Genomic DNA, 17,979 nt, shown 5'->3' with positions numbered 1-17,979 from the left:
TGATCAAAAAAGTGTAGCGCGTGCGTATTTAAAACGTGAAAACTACTTTTGAAGAATTATAACATCTGCACGAATAATATTCGATGAAAGGAAATTCGTTTGGAGATGATACATTGAAAAATTCAATATGCTCCGATGCCAAATTCTTCCGAGGCCGGCCATACGCTTCTTGATTATGTATGTACGTCACACACGTACCGCTATTCGTCTGTCTACCATCTAATATCGTCGAGGATTTGCAGCCGTATCGTGTCACGTTTTTCATGCGCGCATATCTGCCCTCTCACCTTCAATTCGAACGATATTATAATATTTGCACACGCTGGTAGGGGAAACATTTGTGATATTCTTTTACATTGACACAGTTTGAGCAACTTTAATCTTATTTCAAAAGTTCAAGGGATTAGCGGTATAGGAACAAAATGACTATTATATCTATATAGGACTTGAGAATCAAGCAAATTGTAATAATATTCCTGGATACTGTATGAATTTGCATAAATATACATTTTAAGTTTACAACAGAAAACGCAGTACTCTAAACAATTACTTTAAAAGTAATCCCATACGCGATTAGCTAGTCATATTCCACTTGGACCAGCACGCAGTGAAATAAGCCCGTATGTGGTAAAACAACCGTGTTAGAAACCACTACAAGTCTAACAAACGCCAAAATTATTTGAAACTGAAACAAGTACCAAGCCGAGTATCGAACAAGAAGATTATTCTACATAAATAATACAGCTGGTCTTGAAAAAAAACTTCAATAATGAAAGATGAATTTAAATAGAAATGTTTTTGGTGTTGCATCAGAGATTTCCTCATTCACGTCTGCTTTCCATCTCTTTCATCTCGGCAGACGCTTTCTCCGCGCGCATACGTGCTCGCGAGGAACAGAGGGAAGGAAAAAGAAAGGAAACGGAGGTGCATTTCGGTACGGATATGAAATTGTGTGACGCTGCCGCGTGAACGACATGCTTGTCGTGTTTCCGCCACGTGACACTCATACTACGTCCTCGGTGTGCAGAAAGCCTTGAAAACCAAGAACCGTGCACTATCGAATTCCCCTGCGTGCGATTCTGCTTGGTTACATGTCTCCTCGTTCCTGTGTCTGGCCATAAGGTCGCGCATTTCCGTGTTGCTCGTGAGGTGCGCGCCTCTGTTTATAGCAAACGCGTCTACTTTCTCCGCTTTTCGCGTGTAAACGAGTGTAAAAATGAAACCAGCTAGGAATTTTATATTCCGTACACGCACGGAAGCTGGATCGGAGAGCGGGAATTTTTTCTCAGTATTTGAGAGTTTTCACGTGATTCGAGCGAGTATCACAAAAAGCCACGATGTGCTTCGATAAATCGAAGTTTGGATGGAAATTAATAGATATAAAATCTTTTAAAAATTAGTTGCGCGGCTAATGGTAGAATATACGATGCAACGAGTCATAAGACTATGGAAAAGTATGGCAATTGAACTATGGTAAAAGACTATGGCATTTTGCACGCGTAGCTGGAAGGATAGCCAGCGACACTGTATTTACTCCTTCTCGTGCTTCTGTGTTACGTTTAATGATTACAATGGCTTATTCTACATCAGCGATAATATAATATAACGTAAAATTTTGCCTAGTTCTAACTAGGTTATTTTTTTGTTCTACGGTAGAGATGAGAACTATTTGCGCATAACGGAAGCGGTACTGTGTCGAGTACAGTATTTCACGGTAATAGTACGCATTGTATCAGTAACAATACCAAACTGTACCTGGCGAATACGCTAATCTACTGATTCAATGTCGTTATCAATCCTGGTAAAGCCCAACCGTAGCTGCGTAGGGTGGAACGGGAATGTGAGAATTAAATTTTGCACGCTCAGCCTATTTCCATTGCACATGAATGGAACTATATAGATAAGGCCGAAGACAGAGGAAGAAAAATGGTGTTGAGTCGGCAAGAAACTGCCTGGGTAAACAATACTGTTGCCTTGATTATCCGCTTGTACTGCCCGTATACATATTATGCGGACGAACAGTGATATTTCTGAGTGTGCATACGAAAGAACACGAAATTCTAACTTTCAGTTAAAATATTTATTATTACTTTTACTTCTACTACATACTTCGTCCAATTAGAATAAATTATAAGAAAGGATACGAATATTTCTGAAATAATTTGTGTTCTTCTAGACTGTACGATAAAGAGGAAACGACTTAATTTCTTAATAAAGTAATATCAAAAATGAATATTTCGATATAGTAGTGTTCATATTGAAAAAAGAATAGTTCGTTGCAATTGAAAGGTATTTAAGTATATAATTCTATAAACGATAATATGTGGCATAAATACAATTCAAATTTAACTTTACGAACTCGTCCAAACTATTCATCCTCTCACATTAACGTACAACTCATTAAACTCTTAGTAATTAATGTAAGCGATACGATATTTGCGACGAAGCGTGTAACTTATGAGCCCGCATACCGATTGCCGAGTTCTCATGGCTAGCTATTACATTACGCTGCCGTTGATCGTTCGACAGTCACCAGTATCATGTTCAGTACCTGTCGTAACAAATATATCTTATTTCGCGTAACGTTTCTACATCAAAAACCAAGTACTTACCAGCACAGAATCTACGAAAACATAAGTAGCTTGAAACGAGGACCTACTAAATTCCCGAATTCATCATCCAAAGAGCGGGTCGACAATAGAGGAGCTTTAGTACGCGCGATTACAACACAACTGTTACGCATATGGTAAACAAGCAGTGAAACAGCTCATCGAGCGGGAAGAGTATGGTAGCACAAGAACCAACGTGGCGTCGCATCAGGGGCAATATTTCACCGTGATATCAGGGAGGAACTTATAACACGCGTAACCATGCATTCTATATGTTGTTGCACCGGTTCAATGTCATTATAAATCATGGCGTTGTGCGCGCGGGTAAGAATGCCGCTGGCGGAATTAAATTTCGTAGGGAGCAACGCGTTACCATTGTGAAGGAGTGACGGGGACGTGGTTAGAAAGCTACGAGACTGAAAGGCGGCGTGGCGCTGCGCGGCGGTGGAAAACAATGTTCCACGGCGTACATACATACACGTGAATCCCCTGTATAAACGTCTACGACGATAGCTCGAACCTCGCAGTCCCATCAGTTATCGTCAAAACACCCTGAAAATACCGCAGGCTTCGCGGCCGTAATAATTGAAGAGCTCAGCGTGGCAAGCGAGAGCGCGGATGGAAGACACCTCGAAATTGAGAGAGGTAAATGGAGAACCGGCCTTGAATTAGGGACGGAGAGATATTAGTCCCGGCGTATGAGACCTTCCACCGAGGCCGAGGATCGTTAAATTGCAGCCTCTCTAAATCCGCGAGGCTTACGGCTCGCGCCGATACCTCCCGCGAATTAAAAATCTTTCCGCGGCTGATGATTGATGGTAGGATCGAGAAAATATACAGCCCTGTACTTGCATCGTGGTGCAATTTAAATGCGACACTTTTGGTTTACGGATCTATAATTTTAATCTAGATTTATTACTTTTTATTATAAGGTGTTCTCGTTATATCTTAAATTGCAACATAACGGTCTGTAACGGAAAACGACGTATGCAGAGAATTTATTTAAATAATTTCTTCTACAGAAAACGTATTTTCACAAATAGAAGACGAAATGCAATGAGATTTGTCGGATGAGTGCGAAATAATTAGGAACGACGAGCGTGAGGTCTGAAGTAGAATAAACCCGTATACAGTCAGACGAGAAACGTGTTCTCTATGATCAGACAAGTAGTATAACGTTGTACGTGGTCACCATACAAACAGAACAAGACTGCACACGTCCAGACAAATAAAATAGAGATCGTGCATGGCCAGCCAATGTAATGAAACACCTGAAGAGTAGGAAGCAGTGGACATTTCATTTATCTTGGGCCGCTTGAAAGGCGATAAAGACATATTTACGACTGTGGTGCTTGAAAAACGATAAATAGCGACAAACCAGTATCGACGACTACTACTTCTATTAGTTGCATGATAAAACACGTTCTTTGTAGTATATCTTAGAAAACAGGCTAAGTATCGTCTAGCGTCATTCATCTTCGACTAACAATAAGAACGGAAACAGTTGGAACGTCTGGGTGAAACTTTCGCTCAGCGAGAGAATAAATGATCCTCGGGAGAACGATGGTGATAAACTCGCATTCGTTATGCACCTTTTCAATTTCTGGGAGCGGAAAATATGCGCTTCAATTGTTCTAAACAAGCTTAGTCGATTAATTTTGAGCACGAGCGTGAAATACGAACGTGCGAGCAATTATAATGAATATGTTTAAACATATGGAAAATTGTCGACACGTAGCGAATATAAAAGGACAATTTGTCCTTTCACGATACTTGTAAAACCTAACTGGTAATAGTAAAATGACCTTCGGTACCAGTAATATGTTGTCGTTGTTAAAGTTGGGTGCTAACGCGAGTTAAGCACTGGTGCATATTTTCTGATAATTAATATTGATTGTTATTTAATAACACCAGTATCGGCATATCAATTTCTCATAAATGATATACGAGCCAGTCATTAATCGCGTGACCATTCAAGTATAATGCTGTCGAATTTCATATAAATAACGAGCTACATTCTTCTTAATGGTATTTTCCACGTTTCAGAAATAATATTTTTAAATAACATTTTCGACTTTCGTTTACTTTCAACTATGTAAATTCTACTTTTGTTTATTCTTGTGTTTGGGGTATAAAAAATATCGAAGTATCGAGGTATAAAGTAACCCATCTGAATAGGAGAATTTCGGTTTTAAAGATGCTCGAACATGGTGGAATTCGTGAAAAATACGTGACACGAGCGTCCTGTATCATAACGACTCTCCCGAAACGCATTAGGCGTTCAACCTTCATCGGATTCGCCTAAATCACGGTCGGGGGATTCCCGTAGGGACTTAGATCGAATTTATACCCTCCAGTGGATATTTTCACAGGGTTTGCCGAGGCCGCGAATACGCTGCCGCTGTCGTGCACGTCTCTCAAGAGACGTAGAATGGTACAAGCGTCGGTAGCAGTCAACCCTCGGCAAGAACTCGAGAACAGGGAGAAAGGAAGTCGCTGAGACGCCATTCCACGAAATGAAGATGTATACGGAGGATAGAGAGTCTTTCATGAGATACATATAGAATATTGTTGTATTCGTACCATCGAAAGGGACATTAGGGTGTCTGATACCTGTAGCGAAAATCTCCAAAATCGACGCTAGCAAATGTACTAAGATTGATACACGTTGTAATATATCTACGTTGCGCGGTAAATTCTGTAGCATCGGGGGATTTAGGCAAGTGAGACTATATGATCTTAGGTAAATAAAAGATAGAGTAATTGCGACCCTGTGTGTATGCGAAGCGACATTGCAGAATGAATATCGTAGAACAGTTAGTATTCCGATGTATCGACGAATTAGAATGGCATGTAATCATGGAATCATTATGAACGTTTCACAACCTTCTGCTAAATAATTTAATTACACACCATTCACGTCGAGGAATATTCAATCAAGGTTTTAATTGAAACTTTGTATTGTATAACGTTTTATTGAAGCTCGCATTTGTGGTTCGCCACGGGCCATATTCAGGGGAAACGATCGGTTTCATCTCGTTCGAATTTATTTCGTGACAAATCAATTAACACGTCGAATCTTTTATTGCGCGTAATTCGTAAAGTTCGTGTTCGAGGGTAATTTCTTTGTCTGATTCTGTCAACGTGGCGCTGAAAATAGCTAAGATAAGAAGGACAGGTGATATCGACGATTTATCGCCGCAGTAAGTTAGATAAAAGTTGACCGAGCACGACCGAGCCCCGGCTTGAAGATGTAATGAAGTGTACCGAAGAGATAGTCTCCGATTAACTTAATTACATCCCATTGGCTTTGACGTAGACTTCGATGCTCGACGACGTCTAACATCGGAAAAATCGTCGATCTCGTCCAACTTATTAATGCCGCTCGAATTACTCCGGATAACGATACCGGCGAACATCGAAGCCACTCGAACACCTTTACGAATTCGATCGAGATCCAATTTCGATCGGTAATTAACTTAACGGTCGCCCGATTTATATCGCGCGAATTCCTCGTATATCCAATTTGTTCGCGATGTAAATCTGGTTCTATTAAACGAGCTATTCAAAATCGGGAGCCCGGTTAAAATATTCTATTAAAAGGAATCCTTTTATGAAGTGTACTTTCCTTCTTCTGGAAGCTTTTCATTTAAGGATCTTTAGCGTAACAAATGTAGGGCTCGTTGACTTAATTTGTTACCGTCACAATGATAAGAGAGAGGTTCGTAGGTAAAAGCGTACGCTTAATTCATTGTGTGTGTAAGTGAATGGTGATCGTTTCTTTATACGGTTATTGAACGAAATAAACCGAAAAAGGTAGAGTGAAACGAGTTAGAGAGAAAACGAAATGAATCGTTATGTTTATTATCGAACAGTTTTTATACGCAATATATTAATAGGAATGATAATTTATTTGGAAATGTTTTGCTCGCGGGAACATGCATGATAAAATTTTAATTACGTATACAATTATTAGTAGTAGTTGATCGATATTATCTAAATTTTATTATAATGGAATATCATTCAACATTATTCAAATTTTATTATCTCTGGATATTATTTCAGTAATAATGATATCCTCAACTAAGATTGTAATTGTTTTGTAATTTCCATAAAGAAATTTTCTTTGTAATAAACTTTCTCTCCAATGGAATAATAAAACTTGGTTGCTTGTTTTAATCGTTCGTGGTAAGTGACCGCTCCGACACGGAAGAAACAGGAACGGTAGCATTTCCGGTGGTGTGACGTGAGTCGGAAACGAAGAGATCGAGGTTGGTATCCGGGTCGGAAGGGATCTTCCTTAAGCCGATAAGATTAATTTAATTTCTCGCCGCTTTCGTTCGAATACATACACAATTACCCAGTAAAAATACGGAAAGATAATCCCCACTAATCGAGAAAGCTATATGAAATTTTCAGCAGTAACAATTTTATAATTCCCACCTTTCCATCTAATTTCGCTCGATCCATGTAATCGAATTTTCTTATGCAACCCAATTTTCATTCAATCTTCAATTTTCAGTCGATCTCCTAATGAGATTTTTATTCGTTTCAAGATAAATGCGCGAAGTTGAGAAATGTGAACGTTTCGTAGATCGCGAAGTGCAAACAATTCATTTACGTTTCGCGAGACAAAAAAGAGTGCTCCGCTATATCGGATCTCGAGATGTCAACTAAATCAGCGAACGTATTGAATTGCAGTGGACAGTTTCCCGATTCTTTCCTTCGTATTCCTCTCTGTCGAAATGAGTTGCATGAGTGTATTTCGAAAGCTCTCCATCATTCCACTATTCGCCATTGTTCGTCCCTTCTCGAAAATTTATGTCACGTTTAACGTTCGAAAGAGACGATAAAGATAACGCAACAAAACCAGAAGCAAAAAGAGAAGAACAGTACGAAACGCAGCGATCTGGACACCAAGTTTACGAGTAAATGGAAACTGGTAATTTATCCAACGATTCCATGTGATAATTCGACGATTTCCACCATCGATATACAAATCTCGCCGCGAATCATACCACCGTGAAAATACGTTGAACAATCGAAAAATTTGTGGCGCACGGTCTGAAGAAGGCAGATAAAGTCTCGCAAACTCGGTGAAACAACGACCGGAGAGAATGCGCACGGAAGCTCCGGCTTAAGACCGTGCTTATCATTCGTGCCCCTCTTTTTCATTCTCTTATCTATCCGACTGTTTCGTTTATCCGTTTTATTCCAGCGAACTCGTCTGGAATTCCGTGTGAAATCGTCACCGATCGCCCAAAGATAACGCGAATGTTACTAAGTGGCGTTTTAACGTCTTCTAAGTGTACAATAATCGAACAAGAGACAGATAAGCGTAAGAGCAGTTGGGAAAAATGCGACAGATATCTCAACTTCGCAGTTTGTAAGACATATATTCGAATAAATAATTGTGTCCGTTTTCAAACTTTAAAAACGAATTACTATGCGAATATCGATCGCAACGAAATTCTGTACAACGAGTCGTAGTAGCCTTATATAAGCAGGTATGAAGATTGAAATAAAAAGAGTATCTAGGAGAAGGAATAGAAATTGAAAGTACGCGGTGAAAAATAAAAACGAGAAACTACGGTGTTGAACGCGACCGAGCTTGCGAATATGTATGTACGTGGAGTAGATGTTTTAAGTAATACGAGGAGTACGTGAACGATGGAAGAGCTGCTGAAAAGTGGGCAGAAGGAGAACATCAGAAGGAAAACTCGACCGAAGAAACCACCAGGGACACTCGGCTATTTTACACGATGCTGTTACGCGCGTACAGCATTGTTTGCTCGCATAATAATTTACGTGCACATGGGAAACCTGTTAGAAAGACGTTGGTTCACGCGAACAACTACTTCGTCTACGTTTCGGGGAAAATACATTTGTAATTATATGATAGAATGTTATGCTAAGTTTTATCCATTTGCGTCATCGTCTGTAATATTTCTAATTAAAAGTTGCGTCAGTTAGTTTTATTGATGACATTTTCAGCTCGTACAGGTAAGATCTTAAAATGATCGGTTCAAGTATTCGCGATGAATCTCGCGGTTACGAGACGATAAAAATTTAAAAAGCTCCTGACTTGGACGATACAGGCCCATGTTAAACTTGCTGCATGGTCCTCGTTGCCCCAACAATTTTGTTTAATAACATGGAAGCTCTACCGTCTTATAAGTCGCTCGCAGCATGAGCTTGCAATGAACTGGAACTACAGCTGATAAGATAAGAATGAAAAAAGCTGAGAGTATCTGGGTAAGAGGAAAGAATAAGGAAAACGGCTAACACGATAATGTCCGAGTTTGAATTCGATTCTAGAGAAAGAATTACGAAGGGAGAGCTACTTTTTTTTTCTTGGTTCGATAACCTTCGTTTTTTCGTTCAAACTCTTTCTGCTACTATTCTCTATCTCTTTATCGATGGAAACATTTGCAACTTAAATTTTGTATTTTGAAACAATGATATATGTATAACAGTAAATATAAGATAGATGGATAAGAGAATATTAGAGTTTATGATTTATACACTACATAGTCATTTCGAAGTTCATAACAGAAAATATTCTTTGTATCTGCTGCCTGGTTATTCGAAATTCTACCCTTAAATTTTCAGAGATTTTAAAGAATTAAAAGTACAAGAAAAATGAAATTCGTTTGACCATTTGTGTTTTGCGTTGTTAAAAATTAACAGTACCTTGTATATTTCATATTTGTTTCAGTCATATCGCACTTCTCATACATACACTGAAACTTTTAATAGCAAATTTTTAATATCAGTTTGTTTTATAGAATCGTTGTTTGCGTGCTTCCCTGGCACTCGATTTTAAAACAAATTTTAACGAAACGTATCGATCGTCGACAAAATTTAAAAGTTTTGAGAAAATAAATCTCGTTACGATAAAACGAAGAAATTGATAAAACGACGAGGTTCTTCGTAACGCAGTCTAGTAAAGTGCTTTCATAAACTTGGATTTTCGCAAGACCTCAAGGAGTCCTGACCTTGCGTGTCATTCCCAGACTTTCCAGGATCCCTAGCTTGTTTGAAGGTAATTGAAAGTGCAGGAAGAAAGATGAAGAACGAGCGGGCCATAAGTTTGTCGAAAGACTTCGATAGACTTTCAACGAGTGACGAGCGCCACCGTGAAAATTATTCGTTCGAGATTGTTGCGCATAATATTAAATTTAAATTAATTATTGTAATAGCAAAATTCAACGATCTATGGAGGAACGAGAAGTAAAATTATGAAGGTGTAATCAATTTTATTTTATTCCGGAATCCTTCTATTTTCAATCAATATAGTTCCTCCCTGCTCATCAGAAATGATCTTGTTACAATGTACAGGCTATTTAGTAACCATATGCAATTACAAAGTACTAGACGATAACGAAACGTACTATTCCAACTCTGACAATGAGCATTCGTAACACATAAGGTATGAGTTGTGTAACGAAGAACTTAAACAGCTTAACTCGATTGAACTTTTAGCTGACTCGTGAAACTAGATAAAGCTTTTGCTAATAAATTTATCTGTATTTTCCGCAGGAAGCAGAAATTGTCAAATTATTTCTTATTCAGATGAAATTACTGTGACGTCAAGCGTTAAATCCATTTAATGAACAAATTAGTTAATCACTAAGCTCCAAAAAGAGCAACTTAAATTGTAACATCGAACAATTCTAGCAATAAAAGGGGAGTTCGGTCGATGAACCGAGGTTGCATTTAAAATATTAAAAATTTCTCGATTCTTGAATTTCTATCCTATTCTATCGAAATTACCTTTCGTAAAATACATACATATATGAATCTATACGAACTATTCAGAAGCAAAACCTACCAGTTTCAATGAGATCAGTGCGATACGGTTTTTAAACAATGAACGCAGATAGTACCAGTAAGTTGGAAATTACCAAATCATTCGATTTCCTTCCACGAAGCTGGTTCCACGTCAATTCGAACGACTACAGAAGCTTGGAAGAAATCCAAGTAATTTTCATGAACACCGCTCATCAGCTGTTCTTCTCTCAGTTCACGTAATACATTCCATTCGTAAGAAGCCCTAAGATTTTCACGGTGCTCCTATTCCCAACCTTCGTGAAAGCACGAGAGAAAGAAGAAGGCCGGGGGCAAAGTGAGGAAAAGAAAGAGGGTGGTACGTGTCGATACAAGCGCGTGTAGGCTCGTTTGAATAAAAGATCGTTTTGAGAATCAGCGCGCGACGACCTCCGGGGCGAGCTTTCTACCGTAGCAAAAATCGGGTATCGGCTGATGGTTAATTCATGGTGGCAAGATCCCGCCGGACGGGCCGAGGTAAAAAGAGATCCGATAGTGATAAAATACGTTTCGAGGCGTGTGCGCGCTCTGTTTTTCTCGCGCTCCGCTCTACATCTCTCCGGTCGCCTTCAAATTTTCCCGATCATCTCTCCTGCCGTACACGCGTTTTATATTTACCGTTTGTACATCGTGAAAATTGATCCTGCTGCCTCGATTCACGGCGCGCTGTCGCCAACGGGTACCCCAACGGCGGGACTTGTTCGGAATTTTAAAGTCTAAACAAATGGCTATTGGAGTATTTAATCCGCCTGGCGTTTGCCGAAGTTTAAGCTCTTCAAACGAGCTGGAACAATTAAATGTAAATAACATCGTTTCGCAAATGGTATTGTAATCGATTTTATGTTACTTAAACGTCGAAGCGGCTTAAATTTGTCGTTGTTAGCATTCCGTTAATCAAATTTCTGGAACATCTCTGCGAATTGTCAATTTAAATCGTTCAATAATTAAACAGAATCTGAAGTTTCATTTCGCAAGTGACTCGTTTAAAATTATCTTTCCTGAAGCGTGATTACATCATTCTATGATTAGTTTCATCTGATCAGAGAAAACAAGAACCAACGCAAAGCATGTCGGAAGAGTTCGCTTCTTCCGTTTCGTTTGTTGAGAACATTCGCGACACGTGTCGATGGATTCTTGGAAAACCATTTTATACCTCAATTTCTAGAACTCTAAGAATACTGCACGCTCGTTCTAGACATTCCACTGTGCTGTCGTTAACGATACTAGTGCCAATCGTGCGATCAGAAGTAAAAAGTAAAATTCCACGTTGATCGCCTTAAACGATGGAAAACTATTGCGACATAAAACGAAACGAAGAAAGCATTAAAATATTATTTGACTATTGCAAAACGAACTTATCTGTCATTTCATAACGAGAATAACAGATATATGAAACGCGTTCCTTCGGAATTACTATCGCGACAAATGGGCATACGTCAATCCTGATTTTAGGCAGATAGATGTAACTCCTCGGTTATATTCTTCGAACATTTTAGTGGTGACACATGTCGAAGCAGCCAGGATGCAACCATATCGAGAAGCTGCGTCCCTATTTTTACCGTTGACGATATTCAAACGCGACTAATATGACGTGACGCTCGAGAGAGCACCACGATATCGAGACATTATCATTATTGCAGGATATCGCGGAATAAGTTTCCGCTTTACATCGACAGATCTCCGCGGAAATCTCGCAGTAGAAATTTCGTACGGAAGTGCCGTGAACGCCATTAGGGAATCGAATGCAGCCACGCGCGCGCGCCAGGAAATATTTGCAAAGTCGTGAATCCCCGTTATAGCCTCCATTTTGCGACCGAGAGAGAAACAGGTCGAAAGAGAGGAGAGACGAAAGGGCTAGTTTTACCATGTTTCTATCGCCTCCGGAAGAATCGCGCGTATTTCTCTCGACAATCTTCGATGTCTCTTTCAGAACGAACAAGTTTACTCGCAGCGAGGATGTCGCAGGGAAAGATCGCTTTTAATTAGCATTATCTTATAAACTTGGTCGACTCTCAATTAGAAACTATTTTCAGATACGGAGCAAAAGAAACAGGAAAAATTGATTAATTCGTTTTAATCTAGAAAATCTATTCAATAATAGCAATTAGATGATATTTATAAATATATATAGCACAGTCTTTGATCGCATCTCTAAAGGTATCATTACCGGTACTTTGATCTTAAGTTCAGACGTTATTATATATAAACTGTCGTATGACGCCTTATTTCTTTACTTTCGATCGAACTTTTCCCAATATTCTATCCGTTTATTTGGAAACTTCAAAGATCGTCGAAACAAAAGGCTATATATGGGAATGGTACTCACCACAGGCGCCCTGATTCTTCACCCGTGTAGTTTTTCTCTCGAGACAGCTGGTTTTCCGTAGATGGCAATAGTTGGTGTAGGTCATGTTGTCGGAGCCGCAGACAGGTTCAGAAGTCGAAGGACAATCTGTTGGACACTGGCACAAAGGTTTCCCGTTCTCCGACACAACGCACGTCGCACCCCAAGAACAGTACGTCTTTTCACAAGGTTCTGAAACGAGAATGCGATTGATTCATATCGTCGTATTTCGTTTAATGCATAGCGAGACGAAGAAAGAAGTAAGAATCATATAGAGTAGAATCGTGCAGTACAGAACAGCATATACAATATCGACTAAAACTAGTTCTTTCACCAAATAGTAGCATTTTTGTTTAAATAAATAAAGGAATATAAAAATTCTGTGTAACATATTTCGAAGTCATATTGTTTATTAGATTGTCTTCCCTGTTCTGACACGCTAAAGGTATATTTTAATATTCCGAGTATTGAGAGTTACTTTTTAGAGCTGATATTCTGTTTCTTAAGTAGATAAATCATTTTGTTCTATTATATGTATATACTATAGATATATATAGATGTATTAAGTAGTATAACGACCAGCCTCAGTTTTGCAATTTTCTTTGTATATTATATATTAATTATTATTATTGAATTAATTAATTAAATTAATTAAGTTTCATTTGAATTACAAAGTTATTTTCTAAATTTTAATTTCTACCGACTCTAGTCTTACATAATAACAAAATGTCTTTGAATGATCGATACTGAACGACTCTCCGTTAATGTTATTTTATATTTTTTGATGAATTAATAAAAGTGTTAATCTAAAAAATTGACGATTGGCGTTAAATTTTTCACAGTATAATATTTTTTGAAGTTTAATACAAATCGTGATACAATGAACGTTACTGGAGATCCAGTGAAATAAATAGATACCGATGGAGAATCAAATTTCGTTGGGTTTAAATTTCTGGAACGTGTAATCGTTCTGGACATGTTATCCATGATAATGCACTGAAACGCAATAACATTGCAGTGGAGAAATTTGAGTAGTGAAATTTAAATTTCGATCTGTTATTTTGCGTTATGGGTCGAAACCTAGCGTAACGTTACGAACAAAGGAAATACAAAAGTAGATTACCGATTACGAAAATCTCTGAAATATTCGTGGAAATTCTTCGAACGAACGTTATCGACATAGAAATTCAACGAAAGTTCTGCTCGATAGATATTTAATCAAATAATAAAGTTCTGTTCTACTTTTGCTTTACGTATTCACGTGATTACCCGCAACACGGGATTTCCATCACAATGTGTTCCACTCTCGTCATCCATGGCGTTCAATCACTCTGTCGTATCGATAGCTAATGTAGAGAGAAATATCACTTCGAGTTTTATCAATGTCATTTTACCAACCATTTCGTTACATTTATGACGTTAAAATGCAACCAACGTGAATATTTAAATCGTCACATATTCGTAATAATCGACATTTGATATAATAAATTAGCATCAAAGTTGGCGGAAAATTGGAGACGTAACAAAATCCAAGAAAAACGTTAATACTGTAGAGCTTGACTTCAAATTAAATAAACGACAGTAAAGAACTCCAAATGAGTAGCGAAATATAATCGCTAGTGTGTTATTCGAATTTTCACGAGTCGAATCTGTTTGAAATCCGACGGACTTACAATAAGACTTCCTTAACAATTAAATCTGCGATTCTTCAACCGTGAATACCTTCTCTTTAAGAATCCTTATATTCAATATCTGCAGCTAAGAAACCGTTACAGGAAACAAGCTCAATTCCAATCCCTTTGTTTTCATTTCTTCAGAGAATTTGTCTGGATGTAAAGCCAATTCACGACGACGAGTATTAATTCGACCGACGAGAATTCAATACTAAACATAGATCCTGGCAATAAGAGAATCATCCTCTCTGACCCGTTATTCAACGTTTGCGTTTTGAACGTGAACAGCTTTTCAAGTAATCGCTGCGTCGCTTCAGTAGCAGTTTCAGTATCAGTATCAAAGTAGCTCTGCAGTATTTTTCCTCCACAAGTCCCCGATATCTGAGCGATTAACCGAAGATCCAGGCTCAGCAACCTTTGATTCGCAATGAACCGAAACTAGGAACCTAACACTATATGCGAGCCGCCATAGTAAATGCTTAAAATACTGATCAAAGAATTTAATTGATGGGATGGATTTGTTATTGCTTAATTGATTTATAATAGAAGAATTTTTAAAAATTTGATTTCGTTTTTATTAATAACATATACACTATAATATATACATAACAGGTATATGTACATATATTGTTTTAATTAAACGAAATTGAATAACTGTTGAAATTTAATTAATGAGATACTAGACTTTGTTTCCCATTAACGAGCTCGTCAATATCGAGTATGATATTCGACACTGCTACTTAGACACAATTTTTTAATCATTCGTCATCGAGTCGATTACGATAATCAGTTCTCAAAAACTTTTATTTTCGAGAATAATTGCTTACGTACGTACGTACTGCCAAATAAGTCTGAAGTATCACACCCAATATTGACAAGCAACAGATTTCTTGATGAGAACAAAGATCTCATTAATTCAATTTCAATAGTTATCTAATTTCATTTAATTAAAACGATATATGTATATGTATCATACATATTACTTTATATATTACTAATAAATTATTAATAAAAAGTAAATCAAATTAGGAAAAAGCGTTTTATCGTAAATCTATGTCTGAAATAACAAATTCAATATTTAAGTATCTAAAATTGGGACCAGTGTTGAATATTAGGCTTTGCCCACTGCGAATCAAAGGTTACTTAATAATCACGTGCGGCGTGTGAGGCGTGTGCATCGGATGTACAACACTGATCTGGACTATTAAGGAAACTCCGGCCTTGTCTTAACGATCTCCTTTAACGAGATCCACGGAATATGCTTAAAGAGGGAAACAAAGAGACGTTCGTAATAAAGTTCCATTCTGGATCGTGTAGGAGGGATTTCACGTTCCAAAAGAGAGTCGCGAAACTGAATTACTACAACGGAAATTCGTGTTTCGAACGCTTCGGGGACAGTCGATAAGAAAACACCAATTAAAGGGAGTTACTCGGCGAAAATAATTAGCCTCGATCGTGTCGAGGAAAGAGAATTCCAGTTCGGCATCTTCAACGATGACTGCGTCACCGTTCTCCCTAGACGTCGTCTCCCATTCTTCCTTTTTCCTTTCTTTCTCGAGCCGTGTTTTTTTCTCCCTATAGAAAGGTGGATAGAAGAAGACACAGCGAAAGAGGAGGGGAAGAGAGAGGGGGAGTAGAGAAGAGAGATTCGTGGAAGCGCAATCAATTTTCCAAGAAAGTTGGCTTCAGCTCGGAGGAAGACCGCTGGGTAACCTCGACGGATAATCCGAGCACCGTGGTCATTAATATGGCGGACAAGTTGATCCTCCGTGAAAAAATCGCCCGACTCCGCTAACCTCTCGGGTCAATCGCTCTGCCTCTCCACGGTGAGGGACTTTCTTCTTATCCCCATGGACTTCCGACGGGTCGAATTCTCAACGAAACGAGCGACATTCGAGGGGTGTGGCCGAGATGGACGACATTCTCCGTACGGACGAAAACGGAACAGTCTGACAAAGATCCGTTTTTACCATTACAACGACACCTTTTCCTCTTCAACGGGGTGCGAATGAATTGACGCGGGACCAGTCCCGGATTTGCGGTTTTGCCGTCATCCAGTTACTCGGAAGACCCTCTGGTCATGCACGCTGCACTCAAAGTGTCCCCTAGTTGTAACATTTCAAGGCGATAGCTTTTTTCCTCGGCTGAGGCAGACTTTTCTAATATTTCAACGTTCGAAAGGTGGAAATTTCTGTGATGCCAGCCATTATCGTGTATTTTGGACTATTTCGAATGAAAAACTCGAATTGAATGGATTAAACGAATCGGGTTGTAAACGTTAAAGTAGAGGGATTTTTCCATTTGTTGATATTTCGCGCGCCTGAACAATGCGTGACGTTTACAATCTCTGAAGCTCAAATTTTAGAAACTAAAAAAAAATTGTATAGATTCAAAACGAAAAATCTCACCGCATACAGAGATTCGGCAAAATGTGTTGTCAGGATATTGAACGCAAGTTTAATTAGTAACTTATAGTTTGTTCTATCGATTCAAATGGTCGAAAACAATCACCGTAATGAACGTGTTTCACTTTCGTCAGTTTTTGCGTTAAAAGAATTCGCTAGAGTCTGTATGATTTTAATCGAGTCAATCCCATGTTTCTAGCTAATCGTTTACACCAAATCGTACCATCACACCATTAGAACTTTCGAAAAACTAATTTCGTATTCCGATCTCTGTTATTTCCCTAGCAATATTTTCTGATTTGTCGAACTTCCATTTCCGCTTTATCGATTATAATTATACTAGACAAACACTACGACCATAAAATTACCACTTAAGATTTCTGGTTTCAGTAGATCAGCGTACAAGATTCGCGTAATTATTATCAACCAAACAACCATTCATTCGTTAAGATAGTTCCTGACAAAACAAAAGGAAAACTCACTTTTCTTGTTCAATGTGACGCCGTCATATAACTGCGTGGCTTTGAAAAGTGGTCGTTGGCTCAACTTCCTCTTTATAGTTGCGAGAAAACCATGCAAGATAATTAACGTAATCTGTCATGTATCGCGGGAATTCGTTTAAGCTTAACGATGCGATGTATACGAAATACGTATCGCCAAAGGATCTTCGTACCCACTTCGGGCCATAGATATTCCCGGAATGGGGTTAGCTCCTTTCTTGCTATACACGCTGATGCAATCGCCGCGATACGATCCATATTTCACGTAGTTTATAACAACGGAGAAGGGGCACTTTACTACGTTACGGTAAACAGCTTCACGTTAAGTAGCAACGCGCCGTTTATAGTCAGCCAGTAGTAACAGTCAACGCTTTGAGTATTCGATCGCCTTCTACAGAGGTTCTTTCTATGTTCTATTTTGTCACTGTTCGTTCCTCTTCGTTATTTTTAGGGGAATTTAAAAGAAGAATACGACTAAAATTTTGATTGCAAACGTAAGGATTCCTTTCATGAGACTTATTTCTATCGATCGTTTCTACTTGACATGTGAAAGTGGAATTAATTAGAGGAATCACGTTAGTGTTAATGCAAGATTTTGATAAACTATTTGGAAACGAT

At 38.5% G+C, this 17,979-nt stretch overlaps 1 protein-coding gene across 10 annotated transcripts in view; it reads right to left on the bottom strand.

Moving 5' to 3' along the window:
* The window catches only part of LOC126920894 (agrin-like), a 383,155-nt gene that overhangs the window by 104,968 nt on the left and 260,208 nt on the right, over positions 1 to 17,979 (bottom strand). For all 10 annotated transcript variants that reach the window (XM_050731794.1, XM_050731795.1, XM_050731796.1 and 7 more), the window contains one exon: positions 12,766 to 12,975. In XM_050731794.1, coding sequence (XP_050587751.1) covers positions 12,766 to 12,975 — 210 coding nt within the window. The remainder of the gene's footprint in view (positions 1 to 12,765; positions 12,976 to 17,979) is intronic.

This window comes from Bombus affinis, chromosome 10 (genome assembly GCF_024516045.1).
Source record: "Bombus affinis isolate iyBomAffi1 chromosome 10, iyBomAffi1.2, whole genome shotgun sequence".
NCBI lineage: Eukaryota > Metazoa > Arthropoda > Insecta > Hymenoptera > Apidae > Bombus > Bombus affinis.
The sequence above is the reverse complement of the archived record's forward strand: the minus strand, read 5'-3'. Positions and strand labels throughout refer to the sequence as shown.